Here is a 26339-nt window from a genome sequence, read left to right on the forward strand (position 1 = left end):
GAGTGTGCTGGTCTGCAGAGGCCCAAAGAAGATGGGATTCCCCTGAAACTGGAGTTCCAGGAGGTTATGAACCTCTTGATGTGGGAGCTGGGAATCAAACTCTGGCTTTATCGTCCTCAGCAAATGGTCTGAACTGCTGAGCCAGGTCTTCAGTCACCAGAAAAGGATACTTTGTTTCTATTAATCTATTAATCTTTAGTCCTTTTATTTTCCTTGTCCTTCTGCACTATGTAAGGATCTTCAGGAACAACGATGGGCACACTTGCATTCTGCAACAGTAGGATACCCAGCATCAGCTAACAGCATCTGGAGGGTTGTTTTTCCGATGGAAGGTCGGTAATAAGCCGCGGAGACTTCAGTTCACCATCAGGATGCTGCCTTTTTTCTAGTAGTGTTGCAGCTGCCGCGCCTCTTGGTTGCCAAGCAACGGCGTCACCCGCAGCCCCTGGGCTAAGAGCACGTGCCGCCTCTCCGCAAACCCGGACTACATCTCCCACAATGCCGCGCGCAGCGGGCCCTGGCCGCGGAGTGGGGGAAGGGCGGCCGGGAGGCGGAGCGGAAACGGGGAGCAGAGTCTCCGGGCGCCGAGCGCTCTCCGTCCTACCTCCATCCCGGCCCGGAGGCTGTTGCGGCGCCGCTGACGTCCGCGGCGGGCTGTAGCTGCAGCTCCAGCTCGCGAGCTCCGCGGCGGTGGCCCGCGTGATTGACGGGAAGCCCGCCGGCCAGGTAACGCGGAGGGGAGGCGGGAGGCGGTGTCCTCACGGCCCGGGCTTTGCCGCCGTGACAGCCGAGACTCCCGGGCCGGGCTCGGTGGCTTTCTGCGGGGCTGTGCAGCCGCCGCGGCGGAGCTCACTCGTGCTGCGTTTTTGACAGCTCAGTTCTTCGGTTGGGAGGAGGATCATGAAATGGCCTTTAAACCTGCCAAACTCTTCTCCTGGGAGGCTGGTGGGGGAGGAACTTCATTTGCTGTCTGGTGCAGGCGGCGGTGAAGGTTGAGTGGCCAGGCTGTCAGGATTCGAACTCCAGGTGCTACTTCCATCAGGCTAATCAAAGCCCGATAGGTTTCATCCAGCAGATGGAGATCGCACATTAGTTCTAAGTTGTTAGATTTATGAATAATAAACTAGGACACCATGAGCTCTTCATTTAATGAAAAGATGTTTTGAATGTGATACGAAGTGGTGTGCACTTGTGTGTGTGTTCTTTCGTTCAATCATTATTAAGTTGTGTGTTGACTTTAGGTTTTACTCACCTTACATGCAAAGGATTCCTTAAGACAGCGGTTCTCAACCTGGGTTGAGACCACTTCACAGGGGTTGTCCAGGACCATCTGCATATCAGATATATACATTACGATTCATAACAGTAGCAAAATAACAGTTATGAAGTCGCAACGAAAATAATTTTATGGTTGGGGGGGTCACCACAACATCAGGAACTGTATTAAGGGGTCACAGCATCAGGAAGGTTGAGCACCACTGCCTTAAAATATGCTGGCTTCTTAATTTCCGTCCTTTTAAGATGGCTGAGAATGTTCTAAGGAAATTGATGACTCTGCTTTCCTGAGGATCAGCTCTGGAGGTACTGTACAAGGACTCACTCACCTCCCCCACCTCTCCTGCCTGGCCTGTGGGAAACCCTTAAGAGGAGATTAAAGGCTTTGTCAGCGCCCAAGTCCTTTGCAGCTTTCCCCTGTCAACTTTCTGTACTGTCTCACTGGTTCACAGTCTTCACCTCGCTTAGGAGTTCTGTTTCCAAGTTGCAGTTTTTGTTCTCGAGACACATGGAACGCAGTAAATCTGATGGGGAGCCACTTCAGCGGTTCACGTTAGCCCTGCTGATGGCGGTGGTTTTTCCTCGCTTTCTCAATTTTGCTGACATTGGTGATGGGTTTTTCATGGAAATCTTTCTAAGTCTGTAACTGAATTTCCTTTGCATTTAAAACATTTGTTCTGTATGTACTGTTTTGAGTGGAGATACTCTTGTGCAGGTTGTGAAATAGTTGAGTATTGTTTTGGATGGGCACTTGTAATGGGGCAGCGGAGTTGGTGGGCCTGATGAGGTGCCTGTGTGAACGTCCTTAGAAAAAAGGAGGACTTCCAATGCTTGTTAGAAGAGTCACGTAGTTAACGACCGGGAATTGGGGAAGAAGGCATGCAAACATTTCTGATTAGCCTTAAAATGTGTGGCAAAACATTCATTTTGAAGAAAATGTTTCTACTGGTGTTACCGAGTGTCTAGAGGAGACAGTAATGACCACAGAAGAGGGTGACCTTGGTTCTTGTCCTGCTTCCCTGCAGATTTCCTTTGCTTGTGTCTAAAACAGTGCGTTGATCGATCCTGCGGACTCTTCTGCCTCAGACTTGCAATGCTAAGGATTTTGAAACACCCATTTTAATGAGGGGGAAGAAGATAGACTCTCCTCTCCTCGGCTGTGTCCTTGTTCCCTGCACTCCAGGTTATATAGTTCTCCAGGTCCACCCCGATAAAAAGGGATTACGAAAGAGCTGGGAAGCTGCAGGAGCCTCGATCCTACAGACCGCATCCCATTCTTTGTGTGCTGACATCCCATTCTGTCCTTTGCTGGCGGCCCTCGGTATGTGCTCTGGCGCAGAACTTATTCTCACTTTTCTAACCCGTTTTCACTTTTGCTCGTCATGAATTCATCTGCTTCGGCTGTTTTCTCACTGGCCTCTTTTTGTAGAAGGCCCCTGGCAGGGGTGCCCATGCCCACAGCTAGCTGTGGAAAGGGATGTGGGCCACGTGATACAAGTTAGGCTTGGCTAAGGCTTTGGGCAGGTCAGGCTGTGACTGAAGTCTCTGGGGTGCACCATATACTTTAGATTCAGCACTCACTATAGCCCGGTGATGGAGTGCTTTCTTTTCACTGTGGTACTTCCTGTTTTCATCCCTGCCCTGCTTTCCCCCAACCCCTTTTGGGGTTTATTTATTTGTTTATTTATGAGACAGGGTCTCACCGTGCAATCTCTGGCTAGGCTGGAACTTGCTGTGTCTACCAAACTGGTCTCCAACTCACAGAGAGCCACTTGTCTCTGCCTCCCTAGTACTAGAATGAAGGCGTGTGTCACTATGCAGGGGTCCTTTAGGGTATTATTTTATTGTTCTTTAAAAAAAAACAAACAAACTTTTTTTTTTTTTAGAAAGGGTTTCTCTGTGTAGCCCTGGCTGTCCTGTAGACCAGGCTGGCCTTGAACTCACAGAGATCCACCTGGCTTTGTCTCCTGAGTGCTGGGATCAAAGGCATACGACCCCACCGCCTGGCCTATTTTTGTAATCTTTGCTGCTTCTGTCTTATCCCTTCCCAAAAATGCCATCTAAAAATGATAAAATTTCTGTGTGTTACTTTAGCAGGAACTCTGTGTAGTTCTTCAAGGCAGTACATTTTCTTTTGTTTTATCTTTATTTCTTGGCAGTGTGGATTGAACCCAGTAGCTACATACCCCCAGGCCTAAGACATCTTCAAGTTTAGACCTAATTATAGAGTAGATAGCTGTCACCTATGTTAATTTTTTTCCACCAGATCGTGGCTTCAGGCAGTATTATGTAGAGAAAATATTTTAGGAATGGACCTTTTCCCCAGAAATTCCATTCCAGGGCCAAATCTGGTGTGTGTGTGTGTGTGTGTGTGTGTGTGTGTAGGACTTAGTTCTGTATCATCGTCTTGGACAGCACTATGTGTACCTTTATGTGCTGGTGAGCATACCATGTCTTTTTTATAATACACACATACCTCTGTGGCTGTAAAGTTTTTTGGAGACTAACAGACAGGAGTGATTCTTAGAGTACCCTAGGCTGAGTGAGGGCTGCTGCTGCTACTGTTAGATAATATTCACAACAGCACAAAGCGGAGCCCTGAAGCAAGACAAAATGGGATTTGAATGAGAGATTTTAAGGTAGGATTAGCCATCTGTTAATGTTTTTAATGTTGCTATTACAGTATTTTCATAAAAATACATGGAAATACTTCGTGAAAGGCAGTTTGAAATGCTCTATTTTTTTTTAAAAAATAATTTTTAAAACTGCAACCCAGCAAGAAATCTTTATCTTTAGAATTCATGGATTTATAATTGCATTCATGTCTATGTAAAAACATATATCCCAAGAAAACTCTGCAGTGTGTACGTTTTTCTCTGATGATTTTAGCTTTGTTTTTCAAAACATTGCTAGTTGCAGATAATTTGTTCCCTGCTTTTGAAGAGCAGTGGGATCCTGAGTTGGGAGTTTAGAGGTGTGAGCTGTCTCTAGTCCTCTGGTGTTGCTGGAAGTTTCTTGTTCCCTTGGTGTTCTCCTTCCTTTCTCTTTATAATTCTAGTTTAGGACTGAGCAGTGGTGGCACACGCCTTTGATCCCAGCACTCGGGAAGGCAGAGCCAGCTGGATCTCTGTGAGTTCAAGGCCAGCCTGGTGTACAGAGGGAGATCCAGGACAGGCTCCAAAGCTACTCAGAGAATCCCTGTCTCAGAAAAACCAAATAAATAAATAAAATAAAATAAAATTCCAGTTTAAATAGTTCATGATTTGTTGTCTTTTTTTCTAGTAATAATCCTGGCCAAAAGTGTTTATCTTTTGGTTTGGGACTAGGGTGAAATCACTAAAATGTTGCTTAACTACTCGGCTTTTTGCATGATGGCATGCTGTTTGGTAAGAGTGTAAGAGAGCTTTGACCAGTACTTTCCTTTATTTTTATTTTTATTTTTTTAAGATTATTTATTTATTTATTATGTATACAGTATTTTGCCTGCATGTGTCCCTGCAGGCCAGAAGAGGGCACCAGATCTCATTACAGATGGTTGTGAACCACCATGTGGTTTCTGGGAATTGAACTCAGGACCTCTGGAAGAACAGTCGGTGCTCTTAACCACTGAGCCATCTCTCCAGCTCCAGTACTTTCCTTTAAAGCAGTGGTTCTCAGCGTGTGGATTGCAACCCCAAGAGAAGTTGCATATCATATATTTACATTACAGTTCATAAGAGCAGCAAAATTACAGTTATGAAGTAGCAACAAAATAATTTTATGGCTAGGGGGTCCCTACAACGTGAGGAAAGGTCGTAGCATCAGGAAAGATGAAAACTACTTTTTTTTTTTTTTTTTGTTATTTTGTTTTGTGTTTTTAAAGACAGACTCTCACTCTGTGGTCCTGGCTGGCTTTGAACTCAGATCTTTTTGTTTCTGTGTCCTGAGTACTGGACTATAGGCATGTATCACTACACCTTGCTTCCTGTGAAGATTTTATAAGTTGGGGCGGGGGTATTACAGGCTGCAACAAATACAGAACTTTAGAGAAACGTCTGCCAGTATTTGCTGGTTAACCCTTGTGCTCCGCAGGTAATGTTTTAGAATTTGACACATTGTGCTTAAAATGTTTAGTTTTCTGTTAACTTTCTGGGGATTGCTAAGTAGACTTGGTTCTGCTCTGGCCTTCTATTATCCTCTTCCCATTAGAAAACACAAAGTAAGAGTTTCTTTTTGTGTTTGTAAAGACCACCATGTCAGGTCATTCCTGAAGGGACACTAGCTCACTTGAGCATGTGGCTCTGGCTGGCCTTGCCCTTCTCCCCGACTTCCTCTGCCTTGCTAAAAACCATTAGATCAAATTCCTAAAGTTAGCCACCAAGGTCTAGTCCCTTATTTGGATACTTCCTCCTCCTGAGACTGACTACCAAGGTCCAGCTATCAAAGTATTCAAGTCCAGCAATCAAAAGCCCCATTTGGTTCACTTAACTACATGCCCAATTAAAATTAAACACCTCATTCTAACATAGGGGTTTCCCATTTTACCTTTATAAACTGTCGTTTTCCTATGTGCTGTGTGTCTGTCTCCTCTATCCAGAGGTAGTCCTCTCCTCCAGGACAAATACCCCTCATCCCTCCCTTTTGCCCCTGGTTCCCTTCCCCCTCTACCTTCTGTCTCTGTCTCTTATTCCCTGCCCTCTGTCCCCCTCTGGGGTAAAGAACTCTCCTTTGTGCTGAGAACTTGGTTTTGGGGTATCTTGAGCTGACTCGAGGTTCCCTACAATTACTGATCCTGTATGTTACAGATTGCCTGACAAGTTCCTAAGAGGGTCATGGGGCTTTCTTTGTCTGGGGTTTCCTGCTATTTGTTAGGGAAGAATGCCATTTTTCTATCAAAGGTAGACAGTCTAGCGAGGGCCCACGTTCTGTACATCTCCCTCACCTCTAATCTCTCTCCCCACCTTGTAAAACTTTTATACAGATCTTTTATTTTCCTCGTATTTGTTTATACAACCTCCCCCCCCCCCCCAACGGCAGACTCCTCCCTTTCCTTCATTCTTTGCATGATCCTTTTAAAACTAGCCAATCGGGAATGACTGTGAGGTCAGACCCCAGCCAATCTGGAAAAGACGCAGTCACCACGAGAGTTAGAATAAAAACGTGTGCTCGCTAGTCTGGTTTGGGGTCTTAGTGCATCTTTGTGCAGGAAGGAATTATTTGGCAAGCTGCTGTCCCTTGGCTCCTGTGATTACTTGTGGGACACGGCTAGTCTTTGTTTCTAACTCACTCACTTTGGCTTCTCCAGACCAGGCCAGGCTTATCCATACTAGGGCTTGTGAAGCCTCTCCTGATTTATTTTTCCTTTCTTTCTTTCTTTCTTTCTTTCTTTCTTTCTTTCTTTCTTTCTTTCTTTCTTCCTTCCTTCCTTCCTTCCTTCCTTCCTTTCTTTCTTTCTTTTCTTTCTTTCAGATTTATTTGTGTGTGTGTGTCTGTCTGTCTGTCTGTGTCCATGTTTCTGTCTTCCCATGTCCATGGTGGCCAGAAGAGGGCTTCAGATTTCCTGGAGCTAGAATTATAGGTAGTGAGCCACCCCAGTATGGATCCTGGGAACTGAACTGTCTTCTGAAAGAGCATCAGGTGCTCTTAGGCATTGAGCTTATCTCCAGCCCTGCTATTTGCTTGTGTCAAGAACAAGAAGAAGCAGTTTTTCCCTTCCTTCAAAATTCTGGTCAGATGCAAATGTTAACAGTTTTAGTTGGCAGGAAATTGGGACCAGGCTTTGTGCTTTGGCAGAGCAGTTGCTACCTCCTCAGAGGGATTACCTAAGCCCGTACCTCATAGAGACTTCCGCAGACACAGCCTGCTTCCATTTATTCAGTGTGGTGCCTTCTAATAGGAAATTAGCTTGTTTCTGAGTTACTCATTAATTGTCCCACTTCCGCTAAGGCAGTGACTCTCAACCTTCCTGATGCTCTGACCCTTTAAGATGGTTCCTCATGTTGTGGTGACCCCCAACCATAAAATTATTTTGACTGCTACTTTATAACTGTAACTGTGCTACTGTTACGAATCGTGATGTGAATATCTGTATTTTCCAATGGTCTTAGGTAACCCCTGTGAAAGAGTTTTTGACCCCAGAATGGGTCATGGCCCCCTGGTTGAGCACTGCTGTTCTAAGGTATAACTGTTAGGAACAGTAATCCTATTTCCACCTTTCACATTATCAATTCATGACACACAGTAGGTGCTTTAATAGATAATGTGAATGCATGGATGAACAGGTGAATGAATAAACCAAGCTCATTCACACAGTAAATGAAGCTGCATGTATAAGGTGTAGCTTTATTCATTTTTTCCACACTTTTTCTGGAAATACATTGATATGTATTGATATATGATATGATAAGTAGATCTTGGTGAAGGGATCTACTTCTTGAGGATGATGTCTTTGCTTCACTTCCTGTGCTTTTCTACTGTGTGTGGGAAAGGGTGTATCGGATTTCTGCCTACATAGCTTTCTGCTTGTTCTCTCGAGACAGACTTTTTCCCTGAACTGGAAGCTTGCCGTTTTATGACTATGCTGGGTGGCTAGCAAGCTCTCAGGATTGGCCTGTCACTGAGCCCCCACCCCATGCTGGGGTTACTCACAGAGCCATGCCTGGCTTTTTCACACAGATAGCAGGGATTTGAACTTGGGTCCTCATGCTTGCAGAGCACTGCCTTTGAGCCATTTCTCCAGCCCCTTTCTAGGTGTGTGTGTGTGTGTGTGTGTGTGTGTGTGTGTGTGTGTGTGTGTGTGTGTGTGTGTGTGTGTGTGTGTGTGTGTGTAGAAAAGCCATGTTATAAATTAAGATCTAAAATTAAGTTTTTCTTTGTGTGTGCATGTGTGTGTATTCATTTATGTGCAGGAACACTCATGTGTGGAGGCCAGAGGACAGCCTTGGGTATCATTCCTCAGGAGCCATCCATGTTGGTTTGGAGACAGGCTCTCTCACTAGTCTGTAACTCTACACCTGTGCTCGACTTGCTGCAAGCATCTGCTTGTCTTTGCCTCCTGGTACTGGGATTACAAACACGCCACCATCACATTTAGCTCCCTCCCCAGGTATGGATGTAACCTATATTTATTTATTTAAAGTGTGAGAGTGTGTGTGTGTGTGTGTGTGTGTGTGTGTGTGTGTGTGTTGGGGGTGGGAGGGATCAGCCTTTTTAGGCAATTTCTGGGGATCAAACTCAGGATCTGATGCTTGATAGACAAGTACTTTATCAGCCTTAATCTTTATTTATAGATCCTTCTTATAGCAACTTTGTAATGCTTTAATTTATGTGAATAATATGTATTTGAAACATAATGGACCAATAATAAATTAATGAACAGTTCAATAATGGTCAGCCTCTGGATCATTGCCCTAATATTCTTATATTATTCTTTTAAAAAGGAAAAGGGTGGAGACTCATTTAATATTACAGTTCATTCAGTATTTGCAAATTCAACCTTATTCAAAAAAACTTATCAGACCCTTAAATGTATGCCAAGAAATGAAACAATAAAAATGATCATTTTAATGCACAATAAAAAAATGAATGAAGAAATTGAAGTGGCCACTGGTTTTGTTTCTGTTATTTTTGAGGAATTCTAGGGAGAGACTGAATTTTGTTCCATGTTGTATTAATGTAGAATGTCATACAATTACATAAAGACATGACGAGGACTACAGAGATAGATGGCTCATGGTTAAGAGCACTTACTGTTCTTGCAGAGGACCCAGGTTGGTTTCCACACTTACATGCTGACTCACCTCCACCTGAAACCCTAGTTCCTGGAGTCTGGCGCCCTCTTCTGGCCTCTAGGTTTCTGCACGTGAAGAGCTCAAGCGCACCTGAGCTCCTGCAGGCTCTCATGCATGCACGTGAGCAAAAGTCCTTCCTGGAAGGAAAAGGTTAACTCCTTGGGGATCCATGAGGCTGCCTTTTGCTTTTCTGTCGGTTTCCTTGGGTCTCTTCAGTCTGTATGGTGTCGGCCATGTCAGGTTTGGTCCCCCCAGTTCTGGACACGCAGCATCTTCACAGTGGAAGGAAGGGAGTTAAGTAGTATGGTGTAGAGAACCTGGGCCGAGAGTCGGGCCTGTGTTCTGAGCCCCAGGTTTAACGGTTGTCTCATTGTTGGAAAGACACTTTGGTCTCTGCATCAGGTAAGGGCATTGGATTAGATTTCTCTTTGATTCTTCTAATCCAGTGACAGATAACTGAAGATACTTTAACTTTACCTCCAAATTTCCATTTTCTGCCTTTCTACCCTCAAAAAAAAAAATTACAGAGAGTCACATTACTGCTTGGCAGAAGGCAGAGTGACACCCAGGGATATGCTTAGAGCAGCGAGGCTTTTCTCAGTGACTGCTGATTGTTCCTCAAGCTCTGTAGACCATGTGACAGAGTCCAAGGTGAGTTAGGGGTGTGGGGTGGCACCAAGGAGCAAAGGCGCACGACTGGACGGCATGATGGATAGGATCACTTGGTATACACAGTGATGTATTGTGGGAGTTAGAGGACCAGCATGGACCTGAATGGAGGGAATGAGCTTTGGAAATCCATTCAGCAGAGGCTGCTACATTTCAACACATACTTTACTGTGTGTAATGGCTTATGCCTGTAATCTCAACATTCATGAGGCCAAGGAGAATTGTTGAGTTTGAGGCAAGCCCAGGCTACATAGTCTGTTCCACGCCAGTTAGGTTGAGTGAGATTCTGGCTCAAAAAACAAAAACACTACCACCAAAATACATGGCCAGGCACGGTGGTACACACATGCCTAGTTATAGCATTCAGTGGGCAGATGGATCTCTGTGAGTTCAAGGCTATAAAGTGAGACTCTGTCTCAAAAAAAAAATAAATAAACATGTAAAAAACTCCATAAACAACAACCCCTTCACCAAAAAAAACCCCAAAACCAGCCAAACAAACAAACAAAAAACCAACACAACTCCACATTGAAACAAGCAAACATCCCCAGATCCTAGACTCCTTTTGGAAGAAGAGCAGTGGAGGGCTTGAATGAGATGTGCCCTCGTAGCCTTGGGTATTGAATACTGTGGCACACAGGAGAGCCTTAGGAGGTGTGATCTTGTTAGAGGAGGCGTGTCACTTGTGAGGTTAAAGACTCACATCATTGCCAGTTTGCTCTCCCTGATGAGCTGCAGCCACCGTGCCCACGGCGTACTGTCACACTCTCCTGCCATAATGGACTCTTAAACCTGTGCAGTCCAAAGCCCAGTAAACTTCTCCTTCTATAAGTTACCTTGGCCATGGTGTTTTATCACTGCTATAGACAAGTAATGAATACAGTGGACCTGAGTTTTTCTCAGCTAGACTACAAGCCAGCAAGCCCCATCTATCCTCTGGTCTCCAACCCGTTGGAACCAACTGAGGATGCAGGTGTGCACTGGATGTCTGACCTGTTACATGGATGCTAGGATCTGAACTCCAGCCTCATGAGTATGCAGCAGGTGCTTCTAACCTCTGAGACATCTCTCAGCCTGCTCAAACTTTCTTTTTCTTTTTTTCTTTTTCTTTCTTTTTTTTTTTTTTTTGAGCTGAGGATGGAACCCAGGTCCTTGTGCTTGCTAGGCAAGCGCTCTACCACTGAGCTAAATCCCTAACCCCTCAAACTTTGTTTTTAAAAGTATTTTGACTTCTTTGAGGACAGTGCATTGAAGTGGGCTTGAAGAATCCAGGAATCGACCTGCGAGGCAGCTGTAGGAAGCAGCAGGCTGATGATTGTCGGGCTACACTCTGCTGCCCTTCTTTGAGTCCATAAAGGACTTTTCAGACACTTTGTTTCCTATGTGTCTCCTCTCTTTACTTCTTTTATATTGTGCCTTGTCTTAGTTACTTTTCAGCTACTGTGACAAAACACTACGGCCAAGGCAACTTATTTGAACAAGTGTTTAATCAGACTTAGGGTTTCAGAGGGCTAGGGTTCATGATGGTGGAGCAAAGGCATGGTGAGTGGCAGGTACAGCGAAGAGCCCACATCTTGATCCACAAGCGGGAGGCAGAAAGAACACACTGGGAGTGATGTGAGTCTCTTGAAACTGCCAAGCCTGCCCCCTCCGAAGCCACACCTCCTAATTCTTCCCAAACAGTTCCACCAACTGGAGGCCAGTTATTCAGACCTATGAGCCTATGGGGTCATTCTCATTCAGTTCCCACATGCTAGAAAGATGGTTTCCTTTTTTATTTTCTGCAGGTCGGAACTTTCCTCTAGGAGTGTTTAAAATAACGATGGTAATGATGGAAGTGGTGGCAATAATCTCACCTTAAAAATTCTGGGGATTACATGAGGATGTAGCTGCGTTTTACTTTCTGGAGTCATTAGTAGGCAGTATAGCAGTGCAGAAGTTAAGACTGAAGAGTGTTTTGGGAGCTGGGACTGTATCAGAGTGGTAAGGGCGCTTGCCCCTCTGGGAAAGGTCCTGGATTCAGTCCCCAGCACTGGGAAAAAATTTTTTTTAGATTGCAATCCATTTTGGCCAGGGAAAGAGTGTTAGATGGTGGTGGCCCAGAACCCTTAGTGTTGGTCAGTCAAGTTGCTAGGTAATGACTTCTCTCTCCTACATGGCTTTCCAAGTGCCCGGCTGGTATTTGAAACATAACGAAAAATGGGCTGTTGAAAGTGCAGCTTCTGCAGTCATTTAAAGCTTTGAGCATGGTACAGAAAAACTCTGTGAGTCCTATTTTTTTTTTTTCCCAATTGAGGCTAATACTTATTTCTTCTCTAATCACTGAACGTATATAAGTAAATTACTATTAGTCGCCGAAAGTTCAAACTCCTTGTCTGTCCATCTTCCTGTATGAAAGCATGGATGTAAATCCCGGAGAAGAGGAATGTGTTCACACTGACACTGACGTGGTTCAGTGGAGCTGGCTTTTCTCCTTCATGGGGACTTGGCCATCTTGGCAGTAACAATTTGTGTACTAGTAAAGGTCACTGGTCTTCAACCTCCCGTACCCAGGTCCGAGCAGCAGGGTCTGATGTCACACCAAATGAGCTGATTCACACTGTGGAATTTACACACCTCCCTGCAGCTGCTGCTGCTGCTGCTGCTGCTTTACTTTGTGAGAAGATCGGACATTTGGGCGCTGTTCTTCTCTGTCTTTGCTGTACATTGAGGACTAACGTCATGTTCTGTAAAAAATGTCGGTAGCAGCAGGCGTGGTAGCACACATCTGTAATCCTAACACTTGTAGAGGCTGAGGCAGGATGACAGAGGCCAGACTAAGGTGCATATTATGATCTTTGTCTCCAAGCAATGACAATTGTAAATACTGATGCTGACTGGGAGCATAGCTCAGTGGCAGGGAGAACATTTGTTAACATGTAGGAAGGTTCACCAATACATCATTCAAAGGCAAAACAAAAAGATGAGGTTTGGTTCTAATTTATAGGTATAGTGTGGTTTGGTACTGGGATTATAAAAAATCTGGCCGGGTGATTTTTATGTAAACCATTACCTGAGAAAGAGCAAAGGCACATGTGTACCTTTAAAAACCTTAGTTACTTCTTCCTGCGTGGCTTAGAATTGTTTGTGGGATTTTCAGAACAGTTCTCAGGTCTTGGGGCGCTTCAGGGAATCCCCTTGGACTTTGGAACTTGTGCCCTTGGCCAGGCATAAGCTGGCTCCTGGGCATCTGTTTAACTTGGGAAAGTTCTAGAGTGTTCTTTCTTCTGTGTGTTCTCTGTGCCTGCTTTCTTTGATGTCCTTTCAGAATACCCTAGTGCAGAGTAGGGCCAGGTGCTCCCAGCCTCTCAAGCCTTTGTTATTCTTAAGACAACCCTTTTCTCTTTTCCACTCCTGGTGTGTATTAGTGTACAAACCTACCTACCTACCTACCTTCCTTCCTTTCTTTCTTTCAAGATTTATTTATTATGTACACAGAAGAGGGCACCAGATCTCATTACAGATGGTTGTGAGCCACCATGCAGGTGCTGGGAATTGAACTCAGGACCTCTGGAAGAGCAGTCAGTGCTCTTAACCTCTGAGCCATCTCTCCAGCCCCATTTCTTTCTTTTAAAGTTAACTGTCAACAATGAGAGAAAATATGGCACTTTGTGAGACTAGCTTGTTCCCCTTATTGATGATTTCCAGTTCTGTTCATTTTCCTGTAATTAAGTTTGCTTTTCATTATGGCTGAATGAAACCTCTATTGTGTGTATATATTACATTGGTTAAAAACCTTTTCATAATAAATGTCTTATTACTGTGAGAGATCATGAAGCAGACACTACGTAATTGCAGAGCCTAGATTCCTTATCATATTTAACTCTGTCCAAGACCCTGACTTCCTGCACAGGTAAGCATTTTGTGAAGTGGGCATTTTATTCTGTTGAAGGCTGAGTATTGTTAATAGTTGAAAAATCTCTTGGTCAAGAAAAGGGAATCTGGCCTGGGTGGAGAGCTAACATTCCAGTTGGGCATGGTCAATCCCTTGACCTAAGAACTACTCCAGTAAGCCATGCTATAGAGAGAGGTGTTGCCAGGTGGTGGTGGTACACTGGAGACAGAGCCAGGTAGATCTTTGTAGAGGCCAGCCTGGTCTACAGAGCGAGATCCAGGCACCAAAACAACACAGAGAAACCCTGTCTTGAAAAAAACAAACAAACAAAAAACCAAAAAAACAAAAAAAAAAAAAAGGAAAGAAAGACAGAGAGGTGTAATAATTAGTCCTTTAGTGTGACACTGTCCATACGTACCTTCCCTCACCCGATCCCACCCCTAGAGCGTAGCTTACCAGGCCACTGCAGTGCATCTTCCTGAGCCTGCTGGCTGTCCTGAATCAGTCAGAAGTGGCACTTCTCCTTTTGGTTCTCTTTCTAAGCATGCTTTCCTCACGCCTCGGATTTCCTCAATATTTTGAGCTTCCGTATGCTCGTTAAGCTCCCCTCCCAATCGTGTTGCTGCTTGTGAGTCACTGTCTGGCTTCCAAGCTAGTTTAAACTAAGTCTGTTGAGATTACAGTGGGCCTGCCCTGGGGGTTTCTGAATAAACGCTAATAACAATTTTCTTGGGCTTCCCTTTGGGTCTATTCTTAAAATCCTTTCATTAATAAGATCAAGAACCCTAAGAGGAGACCTGGATTCCCCCCATGTCAGTCCTGAGCAGACATACTGTGGAGTCCCTGTTAGGAAGTTCTTGCCTTTATAAAGGTCTCTTTTCTGACTGTTGGGCGTAATCAGATGTGATTCTGGTCACAAAGTCCAGTGTCTTACACTGTGCACCATTATCTCATCTGGGATTGAGCAACTTACTGAGGTTTTTTTTGTTTTGTTTTGTTTTTTTCCAACTGGGCACCAGTAAAAGATTTCTGCATGTGCAGCAGCCAGAAGTGCATTCAGAACCACATGTGCAGTGAACCCAAGGTGTTTGTGGCAGTGTTTGCACAGGCTGCATTGTGTAGCCATGGCTCTGAACACGTAGCATGCCATTCTGCAGTGTGCATGCCCTCGTGCTGTTGTAAACGCAGTGCTCATAGTCAAGACTGCTGCATGTTATCATCACCGAGTTTTCACTGTGTACACGGCTTTCTGCCCATATGGTTTACTTATGGAAAACAAAGGCCTTGCTGCTTTCCTGCTTTCGTTCTTCAGCACATCCGTGTCAAGTTAGCATACATTTGGATATGCTTTCTCCCCCACCCCTCTTCCTTTCTCTTTCTTAGCTGTCATTTAAATCTTCACCTGCTAAAACTACCTAGCTTCCTGTGTTTTTGGCTCTCCAGTGATGTCACTTTGCTGGCTTTGCAGTTCAGACTTTGAACTAACTGACCGACTCAGGAGAGTCCAAGTGTTTCATGTGGTGTTAAGATACACAGTGTAATCTGCAGCTTGTATTGGAAGACACAGAAGAGCTAGGATACGTCAATATAAATTTATGAGGCAGATGGATCTGTGTGAATCTGAGGCCAGCCTGATGTAGATAGTGAGTTCAGGCCATCCAGGGCTACATAACAGGAGCTTGTCTTAAGTGAAACAAAAAGTTGAAAGCATCTATTCGCTAGAAAGCAAATTTCTTGGGTAGAGCTATAGAGTATCCCTCATACCTCACTTAGTATGTGCTGAATGAAAGCTATTTATTGCTCCATGGGCTTGGGTTTTTTTTTGTTTTGTTTTGTTTTGTTTTGTTTTGTTTTGTTATTTTTTAAATGCTAGCCCAGCATGGTCTTGAACTCTACAGGGAGTCAAGGACAGTGACTTTGAATTTCTATTTTATTTTATTTTATTGGTATGAGTACTCTATCCAGAAGAGAGCATCAGGCTCCATTATAGATGGTTGTGAGCCACCAAGTAGTTCCTGGGAATTGAACTCAGGACCTCTAAAAGAGCAGCTAGTGCTCCTAACCTCTGAGCCATCTCTCCAGCCCTGGGCTTGGTTTTTTGTTTGGTTGTTGTCTTGCTGTATAGCTGAGACTGACTTGACACTCCCATGCAGCTTAGGCTGGCCAGGAGCTTGCCATGCTCTTGTCCTTCATGTGTTGGAATTGCTGGTGTGTGCCTCTGCGGCTGGACTGTTACCTTTACATTGTTGTACTGTGTTCATGTTTCTCTCTCTCTCTCTCTCTCTCTCTCTCTCTCTCTCTCTCTCTCTTTTCCTTTGAGACAGGGTTTCTCTGTGTATCTTTGCACCTTTCCTGGACCTTGTTTTGGAGACCAGGCTGGCCTCAAACTCAGAGATCCACCTGCCTCTGCCACCCAAGTGCTGGGATCAAAGGCGTGCGCCACCACCGCCCAGCTAGTGATGTTCTCAAAGTAGGTTATATTTAGTTTTGTCATTCCCTGGTAAATGGATTAAAACTGAGTTTATTTGTTCTCATTGCAGAAATGAAAGCATTCCTAAAGATTATTTGTAGTAAGCTATGAAGTAGTCATGGGAATGCACTATAGATTTTTACTTCAATTATTTTCCCTCTGGGTAATGAAACCAGGGCTTTCTTCCCTGGGTGCTTTGGTGCTCTGTAAACACTCTTTAAACTTTAGGTCTTTCCAAATTTCATGGTTGGTTTTAACCTTTCAGTTGATTACTTTCCATGTTACATTGGATGCTTCGGAGGGTTAATGATTTTCACTAGTAATACCTTCCAGTGACACATCTAAATGTTGGCACATATTTTATTATGGAAAATCTTGTTAGGTGCCAGAGTCCAGCCCCGGATGAGGGCAGGGTCTGAAGATGAATGGATGTAAGAGCAGTGATGGGAGACATTTCTTAATTGCATTTTTTGGAGAGATGGACAGGGAGGAAGCGCATCTCTTATGGCTTGTCCTACTCTGACAGGTCCCGCAGAGGATGCATGGAGTTAGTGAGGGAAGGAGGTGAGCCAGGCCATGGTGGTCGGGGGGATCTTGCAGCTTGACTGACTAGCAGCCAGAGTGCTTCTTATTTATTTATTTATTTATTTATTTATTATTTATACAGAATTTAGTTAGCAGGGATACATTCATGATGTTGCAAAACGTAGATCATATAATTTTTGTTTTTGGACATGTGTTTCACTTCCTCTTGCTCATCTTTTAGTCATCATTAATAAACTATGACAGAGCAGAGTTATCATTTCCAACCTTTTTCCTCAAGTTTTGACATTAACAAACAGAGTTATTATTCTTACTCATTAACCCTATAACCCAGTTTTTGAGAATCTAGAGGCATATGACAGCCTGGTCTTGGGCTGGTAGCTTTTGTGGCTACAAGGGCATTAGACCAGAACGAAATCTTCAAGCCAGCCCAGGCACATTGCCATGTCCCAAGCAGTGTATTATTAACTCTTAATGGTCAGAGTGCCCAAGCCAAGTCTCAGGCCAAAGCTGCTGCAGTTATTATTTAAATTCTGGCATAATATAATACAATGTTTCTATTTTATATCTTTATAGAATTTGTCTATATGTCTAATCCTGGCATTCTGTTGTTCCTTGGTCTTATGATATCACAGTGGCTCTGCATGAGCTAACTTCTAAGAGAGGGGGGTCCTGACATCATCTTATGCTTACATCATCTTTCCACTCCATTCTTTGCTCGTCAGTATAAGTCCCTGTGTGGGGCAGAGGTAACTTCAGCCAGTCTAACTGGGTTGCTGTGTATGCCATGTAATTGCCTGAGTGTAGAGTAGGAAGAGGCTTGCAATCTGATCTCCTCTAGCCTGCCGAATCTTGTTGACCTTTTTGAGTTTACTTTGTTTTGAATATCTTGTTCCTGAGTAAGTATAGGGACAGATGTTTCAAGAATATCTCATAGCCTCATAAAGAGACCTCTGGCTTCCTTATGTGTCACAACCTCCAAGGCGTAAGGAAGAACTTCAAGTAGATAAGGATATCTTCCTAAAAGTGGGAGGGATAGTATGTTCAGGACTTTCCTGGGGAAGCTTACAAGCAGTAGTTCTGGGAGAAGGCATAAATGATTCATATGAAATTTCCCATCAATCCAACATCCCCAAATTGTACAAATATTAGAAGTCCCCCAAGGATGTAACAGGTGGAGATGAAAACCAAAGGTGTCATGGCAGCCATCATGTGGCTCAGCTTTGCTGGATCTTTGTTGAGCAGCTGTGCTGGCTTTATGACTTCTGCCATTCCATTCAGATATGGCTGTGCCAGTTAGGCATTTTGATTTCTCTATTTGCTTTTCATAGTTTCCTATCTATCTATCTATCTGTCTGTCTGTCCGTCCGTCCATCTGTCCATCCATCCATCCATCCATCCAGAGATAGGGTTTCTCTGTATAACAGTCCTGGCTGTCCTGGAACTCGTTTTGTAGACCAGGCTGTGCTCAGACTCACTGAGATTGGCCTGCCTCCGCCTCCCAAGTACTGGGATTAAAGGTGTGCACCACCACTGCCTGGCCCATCATTTCTAACTTTTTTTTTTTTTTTTGCATTCCTGTTTTTGTTTACTTTCGAGATTACCTTTGTGTTTATGGTGGTGGCCATGTTTGAACAGACAGACCTTAGAAATCTGGTATTGTCTGTGAACCTTATCAATGGCTTTAGTGACAGATGAGAAGTCATTCAAAATTATATGAATAAGGTGGTGGCGTACCCATGTTGCGAAACCCCCAGAGACCACAAAGGAGCCAGTTTCCAACACAAGCACACAAGGGTCTTTTTATTGTCAGGTTCAAACCTGGGCCACTGCCTGGCAGATGGAGGGAAATGTGGCAGCAGTGGCGGCGGTGGCGGGCCCAGGGGTAGAGAGTTTTTAAAGGGAAATACCACAAGCTGGGAATTATATACCTTGGCATCTTGGGATTGGGTAGAAGGGATATGGGGCAAGGTGATTTTTTCAAACTATTGGTCTAGACTTTTGGTGCAGAACCACAGCCTGCTGACAGGATTATCTGGATATCTGCAAAGGCCATAAACCACAGGCAGAATGTCTGCAGGAGCATCTGGATCTTGTTAAACTTGACTGCTGTGTTTCTTAATTGACTGCTTCTAGGGTATCTGTTTGAGTTGTCATGACACATTCCTGAGGTTCTTCCTGAAATTGAGTACAGCCCCCCTGGTTACCAGGTGATCTAAGATGGTGGCCCTTCCCTAAGATGGAGTCTGTAAAGTCAAGTCTAGGTTTTCATATTGCCTTCACAATGGCACATTTTTCAGATGTTCTCAACAAATTTATATTTATTTCTCGTTTAATTTTGAAAATGTATGTTGTTATGCCCAGATCATGGGGACCCCCAAAAGACTACCAGGGAGACCAAATCCCATATGTAAAAGCAAAGAGCCTTTATTTCAAGCTCCCAGTTTGGCCTCTCTGTCTGTCCAATGCAGTGGTGAGAGCAGAGAGTCCCAAGCCCAGGCAGGGTAGTTTTTATCACAGCAGAGGTTGTGGGTGAGGGGGATTTCCAGAGTTTGAGACCCTGATTGGCTGCTATTTGTCTAGGGTATAGATGTGTGCTTGGAATGCTTGGAATGTCAGGCTTAGATGCTGGCCGTCCCTGGGTGGGGTCAGCTTATGGCTTTTTCTGGGGTCAGGGTGGTACCTGCCAGTAAGCCTGTCATGGCAGCTGTGTGGTCAAGCTGTTGGGCCCCCACATATGTAAATGAACTCATAGGTGATCAGGAAGCTTGTTTGAGGCAGAGAAAGTTGTCAGGGAAAGATGACATAGTAACAAATCAGAACTCTAGAACTTTCATTGTCTATCCTGATGCCGACACAGGTGAGACTGACCTCTTTGTTCTTCCTTCACAGTTATGTCAGAGCGGAGGGAGCCGTGCTGAGGCTGGACACGCAGCACTAGAGAGTTTTTCCTCTCTTCTCAAAAGCCGTGCCTATTTGGTGTCTTGTTTCCAGTTACTGCTTCTCAATCAAGTCTGTTTGCTTCATCAGAAATGTTTTTTACAATCTCAAGAAAAAACCTGTCCCAGAAACTGAGTTTCCTGCTGCTGGTGTTTGGACTCATCTGGGGGCTGATGTTACTTCACTATACATTTCAACAGCCGCGACGTCAGAGCAGCGTCAAGTTACGTGAGCAGATCCTGGATTTAAGCAAAAGATATGTGAAAGCCCTGGCGGAGGAGAGCAAGAGCATGGTGGACGTGGACAGCGGAGCATCCATGGCAGGCTACGGTAAGAACCACGGGATGTCTTGTCTTCTCCTTCCCAGCCCTTCCTGGGCAAATGCAGCTGCAGGAACTGAGCTCAGCTCCTGGTGTGCTCTTTATAAGTTGATTTTTTAAAAAAGTACAGGTGTATATTTTCAAATGTAAACTAGGAATCCAGTTCTCATACATTCCTCACCCAGATTTGTTATTAACAGCTCACATTTATTATATTTTTAAGTACATTAGAGAAATTGTAACATTTCACTACTACATTCATCTCTTTAAAATATGTATGTATAAAGTATATTATGTGCATTTTAAAATGAGTATGTAATACAGTGTATTTGTTTTATATATGTATACAAATTTTTTTTATTTTAAAAAAAAATTTCTCAATATAAAACATCAAATGGAGAACATCTTTGAAGCCCAAGAAGCAGGATTTACCTAGAGTTCCAGCATTGCTTCCTGCCAGTCTCCCTTTCAAGTCCTAGGTTCCTGTGTTTTAGGGGTCTTGTTTGTTTGTTTGTTTTATTTATTGAGATGGGATCTCTCTGTTCTGGCCATTTTGGAACTCACTATACATATACAAGGACCAGGCTGGCCTCGAACTCACAGAGATCCGCCTGGCTCTGCCTCTCCAGTGCTGGGATTAAAGGCGTGCGCCACCACCGCCCGGTTTGTTTTAAGTTCTTTTCGTGTGTCTTCTATTTTTTTTCCCCTCTTAGATGAGATGGGGAGCTAGAAATCTCCAGAAGGCTGAGACAGGAGAGTCATGAGTCTGAATGAAGCCTGTTCTATCAGTGCTGGGAATCGAACCCAGGGCCTCACGTAATGCTAGGCAAGCACTGTAAACCAAGCCTAGCTCTACCCTGGCTTATTTAATTAATCATTTATTTTGAGGCAGGGTCCTGAACTTACCATGTAGTTGAATATGACCTTGAACTTCTGATCTTCCCTTACCTCTCCCCCTAGTACTGGATTCCAGGCCTGTGTCCCATGCTAGGCAAGTACTTTATTAACTGAGTTATATGCCCAACTGTTTATTTTTGAGAAAGGCTCTTGCTTTGTAAGTTAGGCTGACCTTGAACTCAACCTTTTCCTGCCTCCTGTGTGCATTGGGATTGGCCCCTGCAGTAAGTTGTTGGTCGGCCCCTTTTGGTCAGGTCACCTTTCTTCTTTCAGCAGAGGTATTGACAGTCTTGAGGAGAGGCCTTCTTCCCAGCAGGGACCATACTGCTGCGAGTCAAGAGTACCATAGCACTTCACTCCCAGGCTGCTCTGACATTCTTTCTGCCCTTCTGTGGTATCCCCTGAGCCTTGGAGGACATGTAGATACCCTGTTTATGGTTCCAGGCATGGTGTAGCACACCTGTAATCTCAGCATTAGGAAGGTGGAGACGAGGGTCCCTGGGACCTGCTGGCCAGTCAGTCTAACTGGATTGGCAAATTCTAGGTACGGTGTGAGACTGTGTCTAAAATAAGCAAAGGTTGAGAATAAGTGGCTGTTGAATTGCTTAGTCATAAACTGGACATCTATATCCCCTTACTCTTTTGGTTTTTTGAGACAAGGTTTTGCTTTGTAGCTCAGGCTGGCCTTGAACTCAAGATCCTTCTGCCTCAGCTTCCCAAGTGCTGGGATTATAGGCAGGTATCACAGTGTCCAGCTGTATTTATCTCTGTGCAAATATATATACTCCTTTTCTGGAGAGCCAATGTTGTTTTCTTATTTTGAAAATGGTCTTAGAGTTTTATTGCTGTAAAGAGACACCATATAAAGGAAAACAACTTTTATAAAGAAAAACATTTAATTGGGGCTGGCTTACTGTTTCAGAGGTTCAGTCCACTTTCATGGCGAGAAGCATGGTGGTGTACAGGCAGACATGGTGCTGCAGAAGGAGCTGAGGGAAACCCTGTCTAAACAAACCAAAAGGAAAAGAAAAGGGAAAAAAAAATAGTCTGCTTCCCTAGTGATACTCCCTTGGAGAAAAATTAATTTGCAAGTGGCTATCAACTAGAGATAGCTTCTGGGTTAGGGATGGGGCGAGTGTGTACTTCTCCCTTTCAGCTCTAGGACCCCATCTGGTGCAGGCCCTGTGCATGCTGCCTCAGTCTCTGTGAGTTCATGTGTGTGTCAGTCCTGCTGTGTTTAGGTTTTGATTCCTTGGTGTCCTCCATCCTCTCTGGCTCTTACATTCTTCCTGCCTCCTTTTCCTCAGGGCTCCCTGAGCCCTGAGGGGAGGGATTTGACGAAAATGTACTGTTTAGGGAAAGTGTTCAAGGTCTCTCACTCTCTGCATATTGTCTACCTGTGGGTCTCTGTGTTTGTTCCCAGCTGCTGCAGGAGGACGCTTTTCTGATGATGGCTGAGCAAGGCCCTGATCTATGAATATAGCAGAATGTTGTTAGGAGTTAGTTTATTGCTATGTTCCTTTAGTGCTCCAAAGGGTTTAGTTTTTATGAAGTCCAACTTACCCTTTTTTTTCTTTTATGTCTGTCTCATACTTTGTCTGATAGCACAGCCATCAGCAGCTTTATCAGCTGGTATTCGATGAGTTTCCCTGGAGCTGCCTTTTTGGTCCAGGATCAACAAAAAATAGCACTATCAATTGCCACTATTGACTACCTAATATCTGTGAAATGCCAGTGAAAAACCTGAAGGGGCAATTTCACAAAAGAGCAATTCATTCTGTTCTAGCTAGGAAAAGTCTACTTAAGCCCCTTTAGCGTTCTACAAAGGTTAAGAATTAGAGTAATCGTCGTTTTTCTGGAAGAAATTCAAGTTAGAAGTAGGTGGCATGCCCGCCCTGGCCAGGTCTCCTGAGTGTGCCGTGTCAGCAGTGGACACAGTGGATCTTTCCACAAGGTCAGAATTCATGCGGTGCCAGTCAAGTCACATGCTTTGCTGGTTTAACTGACTGCAGTGTTCCAGATGGTTCTAGGTGTACTGACGATAAGGACATGAGATCTTTTATTGTAATCTTAATTGCTAATAACTCTCAGATCACATTTTTTTTTTAAAAAAATGCACACACACACACACACACAACGGCTACAAAAGGTTGATGACACAGAGTTCAGAGAGGCCTCACCACAGCTGAGGTGAGAGCTAATAGAACGCAGCGCCTGAAAGTTGGACAGTGTTCTGAGCATCTCAGTGGGAGGAGCTGCAGAGAAACCTGCCAAGGAAGAGCTGGAGAAGGAGCTGAGAGACTGAGGCCAGGTGCCTAGGACTGGACCATCCAGTCAAGGTGCAGGGTGGGGTCTAGATGGATCAGGACAGCAGTTGGATTAGATGTCATCAAGCAGTGCTGGCTATTGCTGACCTAAATTGTTGGAAGCAGTGTGGGGTTCTTTGTCTTTCCTGACGCCTGTGTGGCATGGTTAGAGGACAGGTAGGTGGGTTTGCCATTGTCATCTCAATGTTAGATATCTCTGTTTCCTTTTTCTTATAATTCTTTATTTTATGATCAGTGTTTGGTGTTTTGCCTGCATGTATGTCTGTGTGAGGGTGTTGGATCCTCTGGAACTGGAGTTACTGACAGTTGTGAGCTGCCACACGGGTGCTGAGCATTGAATTCAGGTCCTCTGGAAGAGCAGCCAGTGCTCTTGACTCTCTCCAGCCCCCTCGATGCCATTTTACTGTGCATTTATCTGATGACAGAGGGTGATGAACAAGTTTTCAGGTATTTATTGGCCTTTCTTCTTTGGAGAACTTTTGAGTCCATTAGTTCATGTTGCATTCTTCCTGGGTCTGGTGTGCACCTTTCTGCTCGTCTGGAGAAGTTGATGGTCAATGCCTCAGGGTTAGTGCTGGCCGGGGGTAGTGTCTGCACACAAATGGGATGCAAAGTCAAAAGCCTCCGCATTTGTCCTCAACATGGAGTCAAGGGCTGCTTCGTAGCCTGGAGTCACCCAGGCTGAACCTGAAAGTCACTGTCTCAAACTCAGGAACAGCATAGATTAGAGCCCTCCTCCAAGGAGGTCACCCTGTGCCCTGGCTCCCCATTCCTGCTCTAGTCTGGAGGGTTCAGGTGTCTTGCTTGTGTTTGGTTGAACTGCTTACATAGCTCTCTTTACCTGCCTTTTGTAGTATTTCTCCTGCCCGGTCCAAGCCTTCTGTATACACTGCTCAAGAAACTCAGCGTAGTGTGTCAAGAGATGCCTCAATCAGTGAGAGCACTGGCTTGTCTTCCAGAGGATCTGGAAGTACCCACATAGGGGCTCACAGCTGTCTTTAATCCATGGAATCCAACAGCCTCTTCTGGCCTGTGGGCACCAGGTATACAGATGGTGCACAGACATACATTTAGATAAAGCATCCATACACATAGAATAAATACGTTTTTGAAAAGTGAGTGTATTTCTTACAGAGAAGGAATGTTTTGAGCCAGACTTTAAATCTGATGCACTGCTCTCAGAAGTGGAGAGTTCCTGGTGTGTTTGAACTCTCTTGCTTTGGGTGTGGTGCTAGTGATGAAAGTGACCGTCTGGGGTCCGAGTGTGTTCTCTGTAGTACCATTTCGTTCAGATGTCCTGGTAATTGTTTACCTCTTCCCTGTAAACTGTAAAGACAAGTATTAAGTGCTCTATTGCTGTTTAATATGATTTATTCCAATTTTCCCCCTAGCGGATCTGAAGAGAACGATCGCAGTCCTCTTAGATGACATTCTGCAACGCTTGGTGAAGCTGGAGAACAAGGTTGACTATATTGTTGTGAATGGTTCAGCAGCCAATACTACCAACAGCACCAGTGGGAACTTGGTGCCGGTGACCACCCACAAAAGGACAAGTGCATCGGGCAGTGTCAGATAGCAGGGAAGGCCACCTTGCAGGGCTACACCACTGTGGAGTACATCCATCACAGGACACCTCTAAACTGCTGCCCAGGACACAGTGATACTTGACAATAAAAGCTCTACACATTTCCAAGGAGCCGCTGGGCTCACAGGACGCTAATTCTGTATATAAACTCGCAGGCACTGTTAGTTTGCTTTCCAAAAAAGCTCTTCAATGCTCTTCTGTATACTTAATGGAAGTTTGGTAGCACAGTGGATGTGGTTAAGCAGGGAGGTCATCTTCGTATACATCTTTAGTATTTGAGACAAGAAGAAACAAAAACACTAGAAAGACATGGAATCCTTTCTATAAAATATTTATTTAAGTATATAACCTGTTTTTTGGATAAGCAGACGATAACATTACTGAATTATTCTGTCGTCTGCCCTCATGATGTCCCTGGGAGTAGAACACATGCTTAATTCCAGTACTATATTTTGTTACTCAGATTATGAGCAGGAAAAGGAAGTGTCATGTTAAAAATCATGTTTTGAAATAGACCCAAAGAATGTTTTCATTTGCACTATCCTTCAAAATAACTGAAGGTTAATTGTATATTTTTAAAAATCGCATTTGTAAGAGTATAATTTTGAAATGGGTAGCAGCCACTGTCCATAGTCTAACCATTGGGGACTATTTAATAGAAATGAGAGGAGTCTCTAATCTCATACTTAAAAATTTCTTACATATATTCTGCATAGTAATACATATTTTTATGATGAAGTGAAAAATAAAATATGCGTGATTTTTTTTCACAATCATGATTGTTGATTTGAAAGTAAATCCCAGTGTCATATGCTTGTAGCCATGGATACTCAGGAGGCTGAGGCAGGAGAATTGCGCACTGCCAGCCTAGGCAACAGAGCAGACCCTATCTAAAAACAAGGAAAAGGAAAATATTTAGCCAGTTGACTGTTTCTGCTGTTAGGAAGGTGTACATTATTCCCATATTTTGGTATATGTTGCCTTGATTATATTGGTGGGGAAAGGAAGGGACTTGAGAATGTTAGCCAGATGTATATAATAAATGTATTTGTGCTGCACAAAACTGCTTGGAAAATGTTAATGCTAGTTGATGTTATGTAAGAGTATCCTGTGTTAGGAGATGTCAGATTAGCTACTCATTTTATATAAATGACCACTTTACAAAATTAAGAACATTAAAATATAAATTATGAAAATTGATTATCTTTTTAGGGAAATAAGTACTATATACAGCACAAGAAATCTTAACTTGATATAATTCTAGTTTAGAAAAAAAACATGTCTTTATTTAAATATCTTTTATAGCAAATCCAATTGCTATATAGTATTCTATATTTTGTAGTATTTATTCTACATAATGACTGCTAAAGAGCAGCTGGCCTCTAGATTAAGACTAAATTGAACTTAGTTTTCAATATTGTTCCTTATTATAATATGCTACCACAAACAGTAGCAGTGATTGTAATATTTTGTTAAAATCAGTATAAGAATATATTGTTTCATGAAAGATGGCTTTCTGAAATGTCTTCCTTGTACCTTTATGTGAAGAGATTGTGTTCCTTCACTAGGTTGAAGTCGGAGGCGCTTGTGCAGTCTCGGAGGGGTTGTGAACATTTCTGTTTTGTCATTGTTTTCAGGGATGAAATAAAAGAGATGGTTTGTATTTACAA

The 26339-nt window shown here is 43.8% G+C and overlaps 1 protein-coding gene across 5 annotated transcripts; it reads left to right on the forward strand.

Annotated features, from left to right (window-relative positions):
- Window positions 1-524: 524 nt before the first annotated feature.
- Window positions 525-26339, forward strand: Ccdc126 (coiled-coil domain containing 126). 5 transcript variants are annotated; one of them, XM_036182707.1, is made up of 4 exons: window positions 525-726; window positions 2301-2596; window positions 19493-19870; window positions 24476-26339. In XM_036182707.1, exons 3-4 carry the CDS (start codon window positions 19633-19635, stop codon window positions 24658-24660), a joined length of 423 nt encoding a protein of 140 aa, XP_036038600.1. In that variant the 5' UTR covers window positions 525-726; window positions 2301-2596; window positions 19493-19632; the 3' UTR covers window positions 24661-26339. The 5 variants fall into 5 exon arrangements, with proteins under 5 accessions (XP_036038600.1, XP_036038604.1, XP_036038599.1 ...); XM_036182711.1 differs by having other exon boundaries at window positions 2459-2596; XM_036182708.1 differs by lacking the exon at window positions 525-726 and adding an exon at window positions 1436-1581.

This window comes from Onychomys torridus, chromosome 3 (assembly GCF_903995425.1).
Source record: "Onychomys torridus chromosome 3, mOncTor1.1, whole genome shotgun sequence".
Taxonomy (NCBI): Eukaryota; Metazoa; Chordata; class Mammalia; order Rodentia; family Cricetidae; genus Onychomys; species Onychomys torridus.